The sequence below is a fragment of the Dermacentor albipictus genome, chromosome 2, assembly GCF_038994185.2.
Source record: "Dermacentor albipictus isolate Rhodes 1998 colony chromosome 2, USDA_Dalb.pri_finalv2, whole genome shotgun sequence".
Classification (NCBI taxonomy): domain Eukaryota; kingdom Metazoa; phylum Arthropoda; class Arachnida; order Ixodida; family Ixodidae; genus Dermacentor; species Dermacentor albipictus.
The window spans coordinates 201210216-201227426 of NC_091822.1; the positions used below are offsets into that span (position 1 = coordinate 201210216).

The 17211-nt window shown below is 51.9% G+C and overlaps 1 protein-coding gene across 5 annotated transcripts in view; it reads left to right on the top strand.

The window, feature by feature from the left end:
- Window positions 1-1585: 1585 nt before the first annotated feature.
- The window catches only part of LOC135904559 (echinoderm microtubule-associated protein-like CG42247), a 172013-nt gene continuing 156387 nt past the window's right edge, over window positions 1586-17211 (top strand). For 3 of the 5 annotated variants that reach the window (XM_065435414.1, XM_070534616.1, XM_065435415.2), the window contains exons 1-2: window positions 6640-11905; window positions 15778-16502. In XM_065435414.1, coding sequence (XP_065291486.1) covers window positions 15864-16502 — 639 coding nt within the window. In that variant the 5' untranslated portion in view covers window positions 6640-11905; window positions 15778-15863. Of the gene's footprint in view, window positions 1690-6639; window positions 11906-15777; window positions 16503-17211 lie in introns of those variants that run through there. The other 2 variants (XM_070534615.1, XM_070534614.1) reach the window with 2 other exon arrangements.

The window sequence follows — 17211 nt, forward strand, 5'->3', positions numbered from 1 at the left end:
TGGTCCCGGTGTGCGTCTTTGAAGCCCTTCGGTGTCTCGAAGACATGTCACGTTCGGCCAATGGGAGAGCCCGCTCAGGTGACGTCATTTTCGGCCACTCGGCGAGCCCGCTCTGGTGTCGTCATTTTCGGCCAATGGTAGGCGCCCGTGCGATGGAGTCACACCCGGCGAAGAGAGTCGCTGCTTGGTCCCCCTGCGGTCTTGCTTTGCTGACTTGCAATGCGCCGTCACAATAGCCAGGTGGGGGCGACGCCGCCAGGTTTTCACGGCGCATTACAGCCGTCTTTCTTCGGGACCCACTTTACCCGCAACAGTGCCAGGACGGAAGAGTCCCTTCCCTTCACTTTCGGGAAGAGTCAAGCAGTGAACAGCTCCACCGGCTGCACGCGAAGTGGGGTCCGCTAACTTGTTTGCACGTGTCGTGCCTCAGGAATGTGGCATCCGTGCTTCTGATCTCCTTAATTAGCTGGGATGCGATTCGATGTGGGCTGGGGAACTCGAAGTAGGGTCAGGAAACGGCCCCGTATCTAACAACATCGAGTAGCACGAGATATCCAGCTTCTTGGCGACTTGCTGCGTGCTCGAGCGTAGCCACGACGTTCGCAAGCGGGTCAGCTGCTGAGCTCAGTCGCCGGAAACCAATCTGTTCAGGTGCGAAAGCGGCGAGGGCGGAGGCAATACACTCAAGGCGGCGCAAAGCCATGGCCTCCAGAGTTTTGCCGGCTACCGAAGTAAGCGACACTGGGCGATAGGAGCTGACGCTCGTGGTAGCTTTGCCGCGCTTGAGAATAGGGACGACGATCGCCTCTTTCCAGTTCTGCAGCTTTTGCACTGCACATGCCCTACTGGTGATAGGGTGTGCGCGTCAACAACTTCCAGGAAATGTTTTCAAACCTGGCTTCTCTTGACTTGCTTGGAGACAAGCTTTAGCTTCCCGGCAGCGCGCTTATCTCGTAATGGAGCTGCATTCTTCATGGTGCCACATGAAATTACGAACCATATAACGCCGGTAACCACGGATTCCTCCATGGGGTAGGGCCTCTCCTCAGTTTCCTTCCTCCATGCCGGTAACCACCACATTAAAAGCATCAGCGCGCTCTATGACAGAACAGCCAATGCCTCTTTTCCCTCTCTTTTTCAGTAGATGGCGACGTTGGTCCCACGTTACGCACGAAGCTGTTCCTCGCAGGAGGTTCCCTTTGGGTGGGCCGCGCTCTGCGTATGGGCGTCTTGCGCTAGAGTTTGAGGTATCTAAAGCGCGCCTGGTGGCGGCGAGCGAAACGTTATCTGGGTGGTACCGGCTTGGGTAGTTTGAGCCCTGGCTGTGACGAAGCACGTTTCTAGCCCGAGTTTTGCGTCGATTCACACTTTTTTCTGCCCTCTTGCGAGTGCGAAAAGGCTCGTCACTTCTCACAGACCACGCCGACCACACGGCGAGCTAGCCGCAGCCTATAGTTTAACGAAAATGGCCTCTCCTTGAGACGTAATGCTGGAAGCAGAAGGAATCGGCGACGCCGATCCGGAGAGACCTAGCTCAGCCTCGAAAAAGCGTCACCGTCGTTACTTCAGCGTCGTGGGCTGCCATGAACAAGAAGGCCTGAATCCCAACATCAGATTCTACCGTTTTCATTCAAGGCTTCACGAAGTGGAACGTCGGGCGCGCTGGATAGCTGCAGTTAATCGCGCTGGGTAAGCAAAACTTCGCGCCATGCTGATTGCTTCACCTGTATTGAAGCTTGCTTGATTATCTGCGTTATAAAATTCGGGCTTTTGCACCTACAGTCCCGACGGCAGACCGACATAGCAGCAGACATGGCTGGTTATTCATGATTCGAGACACGGTCACAGCGACAATTAGCAATTCGACCGGTGCGAAGCGGTGAAGTGACTATAGGTGTGTGCAAATGAGCACAGATGGTCGGGCTGATTCGGTGACAATTCACGACCCCACTACGAGCAACAAAGGTTAGAGAGTTGAATGTGCTCATCCTTGCCCTCAAGCCAGCACGTTGAGGCAGCGCACCAAGGTAGTATTGATTGCAGCACATCGATGTTCGAGCGCTGTCATTAAAAGCTACATCAATTATACGAGCAGCGCACGAGCTCGCGCTGCAGCGCGATTCGCACGTACGTTACTGCTAGCTCATGTGCATTGCATCAGTTATATATCAGTTCCCAATGGGACAGATGGCCGCTACTACAGTGCAGGCATAACTACTTGTCTAGCGGCATGCAGTCAACAAAGATTGCAGGAGGCTCGCCGTTTCGCGGCATGTCGAAAGACCACTGCCGTCGCGGCGCGTACCGTCATGCGCTCGAGCAGTTCCGTACACATGTCTGCTTATCGCTGCTGTGAATTCATTTACAACAAGCATTTCCTCGTGTTTGTGCGCCTGAATCTAGCAGCGTGCAAACCTTACCTGAAGTTCAACTTCGTACGCGACTCGCTTTACTTGCGATTGACACCGCGCTAAAACTTCGCCGCTTATTTCTTGAGCGGCGTACACGTATTCAGCGTTGCATAATTTATTGCCTTTACGCAGCGTGCCACCCCTGAAAAAATATTCGGTTCCCGATATTCACTGCAAGCCGTGGTACAACAAAACCGAAAGTGGCGGGTCCATATTGTAAACGTGCTTTCCGAAGCAGACGACCGAGCTTGGTACTACCCAGTTCAGGACAGAGGGCGCTTTTTAGCACCATTTTCGCAGCGCCCCCTGGGCAATGCAACAGCCCCATGCTCCGCCTAGCCGGCTGTCGCCTAGCAACGGAGGCCGTCTCCTTTCTTCGCGCGCCTCTTATTTCTGCTCACGTGTGAGGAGTCAGCAAAATCTTGCAGTGGTCGCTGCAAGGTGGCAACGCTTTCATTTTCAGGATGGTGCGAATTACACGCGCTTGCGCCTTGGGATGGTTCAGTTCTGCGCCTCGAGCAAGGCAGTTCCGAAATTACGATGTCTGTGACAAGAAATGTCCCTTTAATTCCCTCACTGCCCAAGCAAAAGATAATATGACGATTTGAAGGAGATTTAAAGCTTACACTCGCCTTAACATCAGTCCTTCGAGCAGAAGGATAGCCATATACAGGGTCAGAAGGATTTGGGTGCGAGCTAGTTGGCACGGATCATTCATATTTAAAACAGCACCAACAGCGCTCGTCCTGCGTCCTCCCTTGTCGGTATTTTTGGCGCTGTTTTAAATATGAATATACAGGATGTTAGCTTGGGCCAAACTTTCAATATATGCAGATGCTTCGTAGTTCGACAGAACCAAGTTAATGTTGTTTGCCGTCGCTTGTAGCTACGCAGGTTATCTATTGCAATCCGCCTAATTAGATAACTTGCCTCAAATAATTATTAAACTCTATTATTATAATTAAATGAAAAGCGGCAATGACAAAGTCGTAGAGCAACATAAATAAGCTCCCGATACAGCTTTCTGTTGCTCAATACGTGCTACATGTAATTGTTTTTCTAAGTGTGAAGCAAGTTCGCGAATACACGCAGAATTGCCGCGCGACTGGCCGCTCGAGGCACTTTCGTGTATTCGCGGGATTCTTTCAGGTTCGAAAAAAAAAAAACATTTTTATGTTGCACGCATTGAGCAACAGAATGCTGTATCGGGAGTTCCCCATAGTGCTCTACAATTCTCTCATTGACAGTTTTCATATAATTATTATAATTGAGAAGTTGATTAGCTAATTAAGGCTAAATACTTAATTACCCGAATCGCAAGAAATAAACTGAGTATCTGCAAGCGACGACAAACAAAATTACCTTGGTTCTGTCGAGCTACAAAGCATATGTATATTTTAAAAGTTTGGCCCAAGTTAAGTGAAACAGCCTGTATAATGCGGTCTACACCTGTGTAGGCGCAGCATAAAAAATCTTTCTTTACTTCCATATTGTACCGTATGTGTCAACCTCACCTCCAGTGGGTCGGATCAGCTGCAGTGTATAAGCAATAAAAGACCGAAATCTTTGTTCCTCCCGTGGGAATATCCGTAATATTCGTTTGTGGGGAGGGGGAGGAGGAATAAACTTTATTAGTTGAAATGAGCCGACGGTAAAATCGTGCGAGGTGTGCGGCGTCCCTAGTCCAGGATGCCGTGGGCCTGAAGAAAAGAAAAAAATTACAACTTCATCTCTTTTTCGCTTTTCTTTACGGTATACTGAGAGCCAGCTCTTTGCACGTGTCACCTAACCTTTTCACAAAATACCTTAGACCATCGAGTCAGGCTGCGTGACGAGGATCAGACCGTGAGTATGAGTTGCATTCAGTAGGCTGGTACCTTTTGCCGTGTCCCTTCTGTAACACGACTCGGTGTGTCAGGCGTTCAAATACCCTAGCAATACTATTCTGTCTCCTCGTTTCGCGGTGTTCATGACATGTAAGATAATGGGTGTGAAGTCCGCCTTGTAGTCGCGAGGCGAGCTGTGTACATTTGCTACGATGTTCTTCGGCTGACCTCGCTTTACCGGCCATACCGTGGCTCTTTGACGTGGTATTTCAATCCCTGGTATAGTTTCAGCGCTCGCCTAAATATCCTTCCTAGCCAATATTGCCGTTCTCTTGTTATTAGTGTTCGTATGTATTGTGTATCCTCTTATAGCGCGTTTTGGTTGCCTGGTTCTTGCAAGCATCTGAGTTCACGAATTGTGGCAGTGAAGCTTCTTTGTTGTGAAGGGAATGGCAGCTCCACTGCCACAACTCGACTCTCTTGACTGCGTGTGTTGTGATTAGCCATCATAGGGGTTCTCAAAATTTGTCTCCGTGTCAGTCATTAATAAAACATTGGGATCGCGGCCTCCGGGCCTTGGGTTTCCCCGTTTCGCGATTTTTTGACCCCTTTGATGGACTCGTCGACACATTTCTTGAGGTTTCCTATCTCCGTGATGAGAAGTCCGAGCTGGGTTTCTATGATTTGTAGCTGCCCCTCCGCGTGTTGCGCCCCGGGGGTAGTACGTTGTTTTGCGCCTGTTTGCATTTGTGTTGGTTGATTTTGTGTGTTCTGGCTTTGGGTCCTAGTGGGCAGATGTTTGAGTGCTGCGATTCCGGCCTTTAGTTCGGCAAGACTGGATTTAAGTTGCTTATTTTCGGCGCTTATTCTGATATTCCTCACTTTGTGTTGTTATTGGTTTGGCCGTCTGGGCCATGACCCTTGCCCAGCTTACATGCGTGTTCGTAGGTGGCGTCGACTTCTGTCCCGCCGGTTCCGCGGTGGCTCGAGTAGACAGCTGTGATCCGCCTGTTTGTTGTATAACACTGTTGTTTATCGCTCGAGGCCTGGACATTGATCTCGATCTCCGTTAAGGTGGAGGTAGTGGCTTGGAGCGTGCTTCGATCCGTCACCCAACGATCTTCGATCGTTGGGTGACGGAGTCCTGTATCGGCTTGGTGATAGCGGCTTCGCTTCGCCGCTAAGCTCCGAATTCTCGTCCTCGGGTGCAAACCAGTGGATCGCCCTACGCTTTGAGCTGGGCTAGCGCCTTCTCGGTTGCCTCATGGGTGTTCTTGGCTGAGTCGCTGTGCACAGCTGCAGTCCCGTGTGACGTGTAGCCCCCCGCGCGACGCACACTTTGGCACGCACATATGTCCGTACATAGGCCTATGTACATACTTGTATGTCTGCACAAAGTATGCCTGACCCTGGTGGGGTCAAATCAGTATCTTGAAGTCGCCTTTCGGAAACGGCGCGTATTTGATTCCCCTCCTTTTTCTTCGGGTTCGCGGTATGTCCTCCTTTGGTTTTCGTTCTTCGGGTCTTCTTAATCTCTGTTTCTTCTCTCCTGCTTGTTTTATTTGCCGCAAAGTGACGACAGTGGTCGCTCACTGGTCGCCCTTTTTGTAGTTTCAGAGTGAGTGGCCGTTGGCTTGATGACATGTATCTTGCTCGTCGGAGGTCTGGTAAGGTCCTCGTCCTCTTCCGTCATGGCAGAGGAACGCATGTTGGCGTTTTTGTGTCGGGCGCAGAGGCCTGAGTCGCCATCTGCGTCTGCGTTGCCGGCATCATCGGCGCAACTGCCAGCGTCTCCTACCCGTCGGTACGATTGGCGCGGCTGCCACGTAGTGGACGGCTTCCTCTGACATGGCGGCGTAATAACGGCTCCCGGGCCACAAAACTGGTGTCCACGGATTCCGGGTGACTTCAAGAGTCAAGTGGAGTCGAACTTTTTTGTGTGTTCCGAACGGCACACACCGAAAGACATGAAACTGAGAAGCGCCATGCGATTGCTTCTGCGCTCCTCAACGCCCTTAGCGTCTCTCCTGCAATCATGGAGAAGACCACGAGGAGTGCGTACCCCCGAGGAAGAAGCTGCCTACCACGAGCGTCAGCGAGAGTTGGCTCGTGAACGGGCTCGTCGTCGTAGGGCCGACACCGAGCTGTGCGCCAGAGATGCCACGGCAGCGCCGGCATCTCTGGCGACGCAACGGCAACGCCGGAAGGACGATCCCGAAGTGCGCGCCCGAGACGCGGAAACACCTGCTCACCACGCGCAGCACACAAAAGCGATAATGAGGTGAACGAATAGTGAAACAAAATATTTTGTAGCGAGGAAGACTGGCGCGCCCTATGGACGCACTATCATCATCAGCCCACCGACGAAGAGGGGCTCGCGCTCTCGGTGGCTGACGCTCGACTGAGACGGTCGCGTTCCTGACTGTTCAATAAACCTCATCACATATTTGGTGGAACTGTGCTGGGTACTACTTCCCCAACCACCCTTCAACTACGTAATCGGACACTGCCAGCCATCATGCCTGACGAAGCCAGCCAAACACCTCCGGCATCGCCAACACTGATTTGTCCTGGCTCAGTGTCTCAACGCGATCCTCCGATCTTCAGCGGCTCCGACGAATACGATGTAGAAGATTGGCTCTCGACATATGAGCGGGTGAGTGCGCACAATAAATGGGACGATGCTGCGAAGCTCAGTTGCAGGAACTTCTACCTCACGGGTGTCGCTAGCGTGTGGTACCACAACCACGAATCCGACCTCAGCACCTGGCCAGATTTCAAGGCGCGCATTACGCAAGTCTTCGGTCGCCCTGAGGTGCGGAAGCTCCGTGCCGAAGAGCGCTTGCGCAGCCGTTCCCAGCAACCCGGTGAAAATTTCACTAAGTACATAGAAGACGTTGTGGACCTTTGCATGCGCGTCGATCCATCGATGACTGAATCTGATAAGATACGTCACGTAATGAAGGGCATCGAAGATGACGCATTCCAAATGCTCCTCTCGAAAAGCCCGCGGACCGTGGTCGAAGTCGCTGAACTTGTCAAAGCTACGACGAACTCAGGAGGCAACATCTACTCACTCGACGTTCTTCGGTCCCCGATACTTCTCTTGCAAGTTTAGCCGCTGTAACTAACAACGACCATCTGTTCGGCGAAATCAAGGAATTTATACGCTCTGAAGTTGCCCACCAGCTATCCCTACTCACCGCCGTCCCAGGGCCTACGCCGTCCTTGGCTTCCATGTTGCGTCAGATGCTCCAGGAACAAGTGTCCGAAGCTATTCAGCCCCCTCGTGCAGCGCCACCATTGCGTGTACCTCTAAGCTACGCCGAGGTTGCAGCACGACCACCTCCATCGACTTTTTCAGCGCCACTGTTTGCTACACCGCCACGTCCAATCCCTCCAGTGTACACCACCAGATCACCGGCTAGCGCGGGACTCTGGTGTACACCCGACAATCGCCCCGTGTGCTTCTTCTGTGGAATCCCTGGTCACGTGGCACGGCACTGTCGCCGTCGCTTATGGCTTCAAGGTAATGACCAACCTGTCCGCTCCTACGCTTCGCCATCTTCGTTCTCGCCACCAAGTGACTCGCACTTGCCGTCTACCACCAACGTCATCCCTTCTGCCCGTGATCGTCGCTCGCCATCCCCTCGTCGCCGCTCACTTTCCCCATGCGGCGGCGTCTGGTCCCATCGGAGCAGGAAAACTAGCTACCGCAGTTCAAGAGAGTTCAAGAGGCGAGAACTGCGTTCCAGTCGAACCACACAAAGCCTCGCTCTCTTCCGACGAATGTAATCGAAGTATCTCTAGAAGGAGTCGTCACACTGGGATTAGTCAACACAGGCGCCGCCGTTTCAGTAGTTACGGAACTTTGCCGCAAGCTTCGAAAAGTAATGACGCCCTTATCTGCGCTGTCACTCCGGACAGCAAGTTCCCAGTGCATTACCCCTGTTGCCGCATGTACCGCCCGTATCGTCATTCAAGGATACACATACACAGTCGAGTTCGTCGTCCTCTCATCCTGTTCATACGACGTCATCTTGGAGTGCGACTTCCTTTCCGATCATCAGGCCATCATTGATTCTTCTCGCGCCGAAGTTGAATTTTCTCCGCTTCCCGATACCCGTTTACATGACTTTGACGATTTTGGTGACAAACTGGCTGTTACAGAAGACACCACGATCCCTCCGCACTCTTCTGTGATTGCGAATGCCTGCTCTTCTTTCGCCACTGACACCACTGCCCTGTTTGTCCCATCCGACATTTTTGTTCGCCGACGGTGTTCCCTTCCCTTCGCTGTCCTAACTGTCAGCGGTGGCTGCACGCGATTGCTCGTTTCCAACACTAAGGCCACGCCCCTCGTCTTACGTCGTGGCGAGTGCCTTGGACGTCTTCAGCCTACCGACTCAGTGACCATCTTTGACGCACCTCTTGACAACACCTGTTCATGCGTGAACTCGTTGACTTATAGCTTGCCTTGTCCCCAGCCTACGCAAGACTTCTTCCACAGTTCAGTAGATGCCCCCCTGAGCCCTACGCAGCGTTCGCAGCTACTCAGCCTTCTGCGGAAATACCAATCTACGTTCGACTGTCAACAAGCCCCACTAGGCCGCACAACGTCACGAGATCGACACCGGCACCCACGCACCACTGCGCCAGAGGCCTTATCGTGTATCACCCGCGGAGCGCCGTGTTATCGAAAATCAAGTAAGCGAAATGCTTGAGCGAGGAGTGGTTCAACCCTCTAATAGTCCCTGGGCGTCACCTGTAGTCCTGGTTAAGAAAAAAGGTTGCTCAATTAGATTTTGCGTCGACTAACGCCGTCTTAATAACATAACTCCCAGAGACGTCTACCCTCTAACGCGCATGGACGATGCTCTGGATTGTTTGCAAAGCGCACGGTATTTTTCTTCACTCGATTTACGCTCAGCCTATTGGCCAGTGCCTATGAATCCTGCTGATCGCCCGAAGACAGCTTTCGTGACCCCAGACGGCCTATATGAATTCAACGTTAGGCCGTTTGGGCTTTGCAACGCCCCTGCTACATTCGAACGAATGATGGACAATATCCTTCGTGGGCTAAAGCGGAAGAAATGCCTATGTTACCTTGATGATGTCGTCATCCTTTCTCCGGATTTTCCCACACATCTGTACCGTCTCGAACAAGTCCTGCTGTGCATCACCGAGGCAGGCCTCCAGCTCAACTTGAAGAAATGTCGCTTTGGAGCCAAGCAGCTTGCAATACTTGGACACGTCGTATCGAAAGATGGCATACTACCTCATCCTTCCAAACTTCGAGCCTTTGCCGAATTCCCGAAACCCACGTCCTGAAAGAACTTCGGAGCTTTATTGGGCTCTGCTCCTGCTTTCGTCGTTTTATCCGGAATTTCGTTTCTATCATTGCTCCCTTGACTCAGCTGCTTCGCGGCGACACACGACTTTCTACTTGGGCCGCAGCTTGGGACGATGCTTTTGAAACAATGCGGCGTTTGCTCACTTTGCCTCCCGTACTGCGCCATTTCGACCCCACGGCCCCCACGGAAGTCCACACCGACGCCAGCGGCGTAGGACTTGGTGCCGTGCTTGCACAGCGAAAAGGTGGGCATGATGAATACGTAGTAGCCTACGCAAGCCGAACACTAACGAAAGAGGAATCCAACTACTCCGTCACTGAAAAGGAGTGCCTGGCTATAATCTGGGCCCTTGGAAAATTCCGACCCTACCTGTACGGCCGCCCCTTCGACGTCGTTACTAATCACCATGCTCTATGTTGGTTATCGACTTTAAAAGATCTGTCTGGCCACCTTGCGCGATGGGCTCTATGGTTACAAGACTTCGACATACGCGTCATTTACCGGTCTGGCCGTAAACACACCGACGCGTATGCCCTCTCTCGGTCGCCCACACCAAGTGACATTACTTGCATTTCAGTCATCGAATCGGCGTTTTCGTCGCCTGTGCACGTCAACATGGCTGTGGAGCAACGCAAAGATCCCTGGATTGCGGCACTTATGTATTGCGTTTCTGGCACTTCAACAACACGCCCTTCACGCGCTATCCGCCGCCAAGCTTCTCATTTTGAGTTACGAGATGGTGTTCTCTATCGTCGAAATTACGCTTTCGATGGCAAGTGGTTATTAGTCGTCCCCCACCATATGCGCACAGATGTATGCTCCGCTCTCCATTCAGACCCGCAATGCGCTCATGCCGGCCTCTTCAAGACTTACGCCAGGCTTCGTTCCCGTTTTTATTGGCGTGGCATGTATAATTTTGTGCGAAAGTACATTCGCGCGTGCACAGCGCGCCAATGACGCAAGCGTCCTGCCCTTCGTCCTTCTGGTCTTTTACAGCTCATTCCTTGTCCGTCCCGACCATTCGACCGCGTCGGCATCGATCTCTACGGTCCTCTTCCCTGCACATCAGCTGGCAATCGCTGGATTATTGTCGCTGTCGACCACCTCACCCGCTATGGAGAAACTGCGGCAGTGCAAACAGCGACAGCGCGCGACATTGCGTCCTTCCTCCTGCATCACTTCATACTGCGTCATGGGGCACCACGGGAACTTCTGAGTGACAGAAGGCGTGCGTTTCTTTCCGAAGTTCTTAACGCCCTTCTGACCGCGTGCCATACCGTCCATCGCACCACTACAGCTTATCATGCGCAAACGAACGGCATAACAGAACGGTTCAATCGTACTTTGGGCGACATGCCATGGGCGACATCGGATCATACCAACTGGGACCTTGTTTTGCCATATGTTACGCACGCCTATAACACTGCTTCACAGGCCACAACGGGATTTTCGCCATTCTTCCTCGTCTATGGCCGTGAACCTACCTGTACGCTCGACACCATTCTCCCTTACCGGCCTGAACCATAAGAGGGCACGCCGCTGTCTGAAGCCTCCAAGTATGCCGAGGAATGCCGTCAGCTGGCCCGTTCGTTCACGGCGGAAGACCAGAGTCTCCAAAAATTTCGTCGCGATGATGAACGACCTCCCTACACCTACCAGCCGGACTCACTAGTCGGGCTTTGGATACCTTCAAGCATCCCTGGTCTATCTTCTAAACTCCTCGCTCAATACCACGGTCCCTACCGCGTCGTCTGTCAACAGACGACGCCAGTCAACTACGTCGTCGAGCCGCTAACGCCGTCTTCTGACTTGAGGCATCGCGGATGCGAGACAGTGCACGTCCAGAGGCTTAAACCTTATTACGACCCCCTTGAATCGCCAGGATGGCTTCTTCTTCTCCAGGGGGAAGTTGTAGCGAAGAAGACTGGCGCGCCCTATGGACGCACTATCATCATCGGCCCGCTGACGAAGAGGGCTCGCGCTCTCGGTGTCTGACGCTCGACTGAGGCGGTCGCGTTCCTGACTGTTCAATAAACCGCATTGCAATTTACAATGTTCCAGACGGGGACGCAGCCTCGAACCGAACGCGCTGGGAGACTACGCTGGTCAGCTTTGCCCTCGAAGACCCACTCTGGGCCGTCTAGCGGGCCAAGGAAGCCGCCAGAGCTCTAGGAATCATGGCCAACGCCTAGGCCGGGACATTCGCCCAATCCCCGAATAACTCGCCTGACCTTGCTTGCTTGCTTGCTCCTCACTTGTGGCGCTTACCCACTACGGGGGATTGGCGAAGAAGCCGGCGGTTAAAGGTTAAAAGGTAAAGGAAAGGGGAGAGAGAAACACCTAAATGGATAATTAAATCAGGGTGAAGTGTAACGGTCATGTTAAGAAGTAGATTTATGTGGCAGGATATAGATATACACATTTGTAATTATATATAAACAGCACATTTTGTGTTTTTTCGGGATGGTATTAGAATAATTTTGAAGACATAATCGGTGATTTAATGATCTATCCAATTATTGATTTCAAGAATTACATGGTAGCCTTTTTGTGTCCCAGAGATAGTCGCAAATGGCAACGCAGATTTTCCTGTGGCTAGAGCCCAATGAAGAAGCCTCGAAGGAAACAATATTTTTAGTAGATAGAGAAATACCCAATTTTCGGAATGAAAATCATAATTTCTTCCTCTGATCTGTAAATCTACGGCATGTTATTAAGAAATGATCAATGTTTTCGGTTTCCTGGCAGGTAGGACACAGAGGTGACGGTGCCAAACTAGACCTGTATAGGTAAAGATTTAATGGTGGGATGTGGCATCGTAATTTTGTTATGAAGATATATAATTTAAGCGTGGGATACCATTTATTCCAATGAAAATGACAAATAATTAAATTCCGACATTGGGATTTTCAGTTTTGTAGAATCTCGGAAAATATACAATTTTTCTAAGCATAGCCGCAGTGACAAACAACTTAGGCATAACGGACATAGCTGGTTCATCAAAAGACATCCGCGCAAGTGTGTGTGCCTTTTCATTTAGGAATATACCACGATGGTCTGGAACCCATGCCACTCGCGCCAGGCTTAAGGTTGAGGGGATAAATCCAATAAAGTTCTTGTTTATAGACTGTTTGCGAAGGTTGACTTGCATGGTGTAACACTCGGTGCGACTAACACAGCTTCACTGTTCGACCATTCTTCACGGACTGGAAGGGGCGGTGATTTGTGATTATTTTCCTATATACATTTTTGCTATTATTTTTCTCATTTTCAACGTTTAGAATCACCAGCCAGTGCCACAAGGGTGTATTAATTTCTTTTTATCTAGCGCGTCTTCACCAAATTTGGAATTGATATGTACTATCGGCCAAAAAAGTAAACGGACCACGGCTCAAGTGGCCGGAGCGGCTGCGGGGCCACACCGGGGCGCTGCTATCTTGCTCCGCGCGCTGACGGCGAGAGTGCCCGGGTGACGCCAGACTTCGCCCTCACTCTCGCGTGGTGCCTTGTCACGCTTGATAAATTTCTAGTGCGCCGTACGGTTGCTCTACTGCTGGCAGTCGCGACGAAGGAAACCGTGCATCGCTGGTAGTCCAGCACATGGCGCTGTCGCACAGGGGCGGACGGCAGCCCGACACCAAACCGCGGCACTGTGAAGGAACGGAGACCCGTCCTGATTGTTGTTTTGTTTATATTCACCGTATCTTTTATATTAGTGCATGTCGCCGGCGTCCACCGCTGCTCGATTTTCGGCAACGTCGCGCAAGTAGCCGCAACGGCGGCTACGGTGACATGCGCTCTTTCACGCCGGCGCGATAGCCGCAGGCGGCAAGGTTTACTGCGGGCACGGCTTATATGTCGAGATCACTATTCCGTCATTGTCTCCAGTAGTATGTGTAATATTAACATCAGCGACGCCTCTGAAAACTGCTTTTAATAGATACTACAATGCTTAGGCCGTAATGAAACTTTACAAAAGCACGGCCAGGAAGAGATAATTGTGAAGACGAATAGGAATAACTATAGACATTAATGAAAGTTTATTCATGGAAACATTCCGTGGCTTTAAGGGGTGCTCAGAGCGATGAAAAATTGCCGTCGACCGCGATGACTTGGCTTACTCGCCTTGGCATCGAGAGCGCCGCCGCTATAGTTTCGGACGTCTACGCAGCGCTTCCAACTCTAGGTTATCGCGATGACGTGAAAGAGCGCGCGTCACGGTAGCCGCCGTTGCGGTTACTTGCGCAATGTTACCTAAAATCGAGCAGCGGTGGACGCCAGCGACATGCACTAATATAAAAGATACGGTGAATATAAACAAAACAACAATCAGGACGGGTCTCCGTTCCTTCACAGTGCCGCGGTTTGGTGTCGGGCTGCCGTCCGCCCCTGTGCGACAGCGCCATGTGCTGGACTACCGGCGATGCACGGTTTCCTTCGTCGCGACTGCCAGCAGTGGAGCAACCGTACGGCGCACTAGAAATTTATCAAGCGTGACAAGGCACCGCGCGAGAGTGAGGGCGAAGTTACAGTGTACTAGAATAGTAGCAAGTCTGGCGTCACCCGGGCACTCTCGCCGTCAGCGCGCGGAGCAAGATAGCAGCGCCCCGGTGTGGCCCCGCAGCCGCTCCGGCCACTTGAGCCGTGGTCCGTTTACTTTTTTGGCCGATAGTACATTGCTTAGTGGTGTTAGTTCTCTCTCCTTTTGTGAAATTACTCTTCTGAAGCTATATTGTGATCGTACCTCACTGATATTATTTCGTCGCTGCTGGGTACCTCTTTTGCCCTTTATTTAACAACGTTTCTATATATGTGCTGCACCACGTATTATACAAATCTTCATTTTCTTAGCAGAAGCACTGCTGTGCATATATGTTAAACCTATATCTTACTGCAATGCTGGAATAGCTCATTCACGCTGATGTGCTTAGCAGGCCTACAGCCCAGTTAAACACAGTCAAAACACAATGAGTAAGTTCCGCATGCCCCCCCCCCCCCCCCCCCCCTCCTCCCGCAGTCAAAAAATCCTGGCGCCGCCCCTGTATCGTGCAGGCCCACGATGGGGATCGGCCAACAAGCGGGAGGTACACTTCTTACCAACGCCAACTAGCTGTCTGAGATGATCGCCGCGTGTTGATGATGATGTCCTTACATACCCACAACAGGGGAGAGGCCGAGAAGTTTCTGGCACCTTTAAAACAAATAGGAAGAAATGAAGAAACACGAGCCTATATATAATATATGTCACATTGCTTAGCACGAGTGCGCGAGAGCACATGAGATCGCCACTCTCCTTTATGCCAAAAACGCAGGAGTGAAGTGAGCATGCTTACTACATTAACCGCTTCATGGAAGCTTCGCTTCATTAAGATTCTGACAAGTGCATTAGATTTTTTTCTTCTTTTCCTTCCTCGTGAGGGTCTTGCGCGAACAACAGAGCTACTGTGAGTGGTACTAATTGGCCGGCAGCGGTGTCGACTAAGGTAGGTCTATAAACCGTTCTGGGAATATACGCCAACGGTTCACGCCGATGTCATGATCCATGTTCCGCGGGTGCGTCGCGCACTCGGCGTGTCTTGAGCCGAGTGCCAGTAAGCGACGCCACTTGCGGCGTCGACTCGCCACCTGTTTGAGCGCTCCGATCGTCGCTGACCGTCGAAAAGTTGGAGGACGAGTCGGACAGTGCATTTGGAGGAACAGCTTTCAGGGTTAATCAATGCGCGTTTGATTCAAAAAGGGAAATGAAAAGGAGAACGGATGGGAGGAGAGAGAGTTGGGGAAAGCGACGAGAACGCTGCGCGGCGGAGTCGGCAACCGGCCGGCGCGCAGAATCGTTTACGTCGTTTCTATGGCGATTGACAATAATCGAGCCAGCAGCAGCACCACAAGTGGCTCGCTGGCAAGAAGAGCGGCGCACCGATCGGCCGGCGGCGCCATTCCGCTGAGGCGCGCGCGGCATGCGACGGCCGCTGTGTTCGAGGCCGCGCGAGCCGTCCTCTGGCTTTCTGAAGGCTCTCGCCTGTCGTCCAGTGAGAACAGCCTCACGTGAGCTCTGAATTCGTCGCTTGTGCGCCTGTGGTTGCGTTGCATTGAACACCTGATTTTGTCGCTTCGGAAGCCCTTCTGGCAGACACCATACACGACAGGGATCGTCGGGTTCTTCTGAAAAACGCTGTGTGATTGCAGCGCACATGGAGGCCAGCTGCTTACGTCAATGGTCGCGGCACTAGCCTACCCTTGAGCTCGCCGGGGCGGCGAATGGAGCGGCCAGGATGGATGCCGCTGGAGAACGGGTCGCCAAGGTTCCGCGGATCCGTAAAATCAACAGCACACATTCACGCTTCCTCGCCGAAGCTGCCCAGCGTAAGGCGCTCATGGTCACCTTCTTCGCCAACGGGGATCCCTTTTCTTCGGGCGTCAGGGTGTCCATCAATCCCGGCCGAGACTTCAAGACGATGGAGTCCCTGTACGACTACATTTCGCAGCGGCTCGACGTCAGCAACGGTGTGCGCGTCATCTTCACCCTCGACGGCAAGAAGGTCCCTTCGCTGGACGATCTCGAAGACGGTGCCTCGTACGTGGCCTCGGGAACGCGAGCGTTCGCCCCACTCGCCTACGGCCAGGCGCGCAGCCGCATCCTACAGCGCTCGGACGAGGATCCGAGCCGGCTGATACACCCGGTGGGCCACAAGAAGCCCACCGCGAAGGGTGGCTCCGTCAGCCTGCCTGGCTCAGGTGGCAGGGACGATGGCCGCGTCATCGACGTTGTCAGCAGCCTAGACCCAAAGCACAGGAGTCGAGTCCTGCTGAACCTCAAGACTACGCAGACTTTCGAGGAGGTCCTCAGGGATCTAGGAGGTGCACTGAACATGAATGGCGTCAAGAAAATGACTACAAAGAAAGGGGAGGTGGTAAGTCAATTGCTCCTTTTTTATTAAACTCACACATACATTTTAGTCTCATTTATATATAGGTTATTACTTCTCGTGCAGCATCGGTATTATGCGCAATCTGTAGCTGTGCGCTACAACAATTGACGCAATACGACAGCCCGATATCTTGTGTTGATAATCATTTCCCTTGTTTCTCTCATCGTTGCAGAAATTCAGACGAGTGGACAGGGAACGTCCCCGCCTCTCACTTTGTGCTAGGAATGGTTTCTCTAAACATGCTTAGTTGGTTCAGTGGAGCACCTTTTACAAGCCTACACAACTCAATCTGCGAGAGATTCACCCCCATTTTGTGCTTGTCGGCACATTATCTGAAGTCAAAAATTCAATATACGAGGTATATTAGCAAGGGTTGCAAACCTATTTTAACAACCACGGGCCCATTTGCGCGACAAATGTTTGCTGAAGTTTGCACTATTTTAATAGGCGTCAGGAGTGCGACCTGCTTGCAACATAAAAGGCAACGCACATAGGAAACTGAGTTTTCTTTAATTGGTATTGTTGCGAAGCAACCTAAAGCACACCAACAGGCAAATTAAAAAGAGGTGGCTGCCAGTCCTGAATGTGGACAGCGTCCTCGCGTTGTAGACAGTCTGTGTCCTGCTTGCTTGATTGTGGAAACACCTTCATTTAAGTTTCTTTGCTCCCTGACCCTTAGATGTAGGAAAGT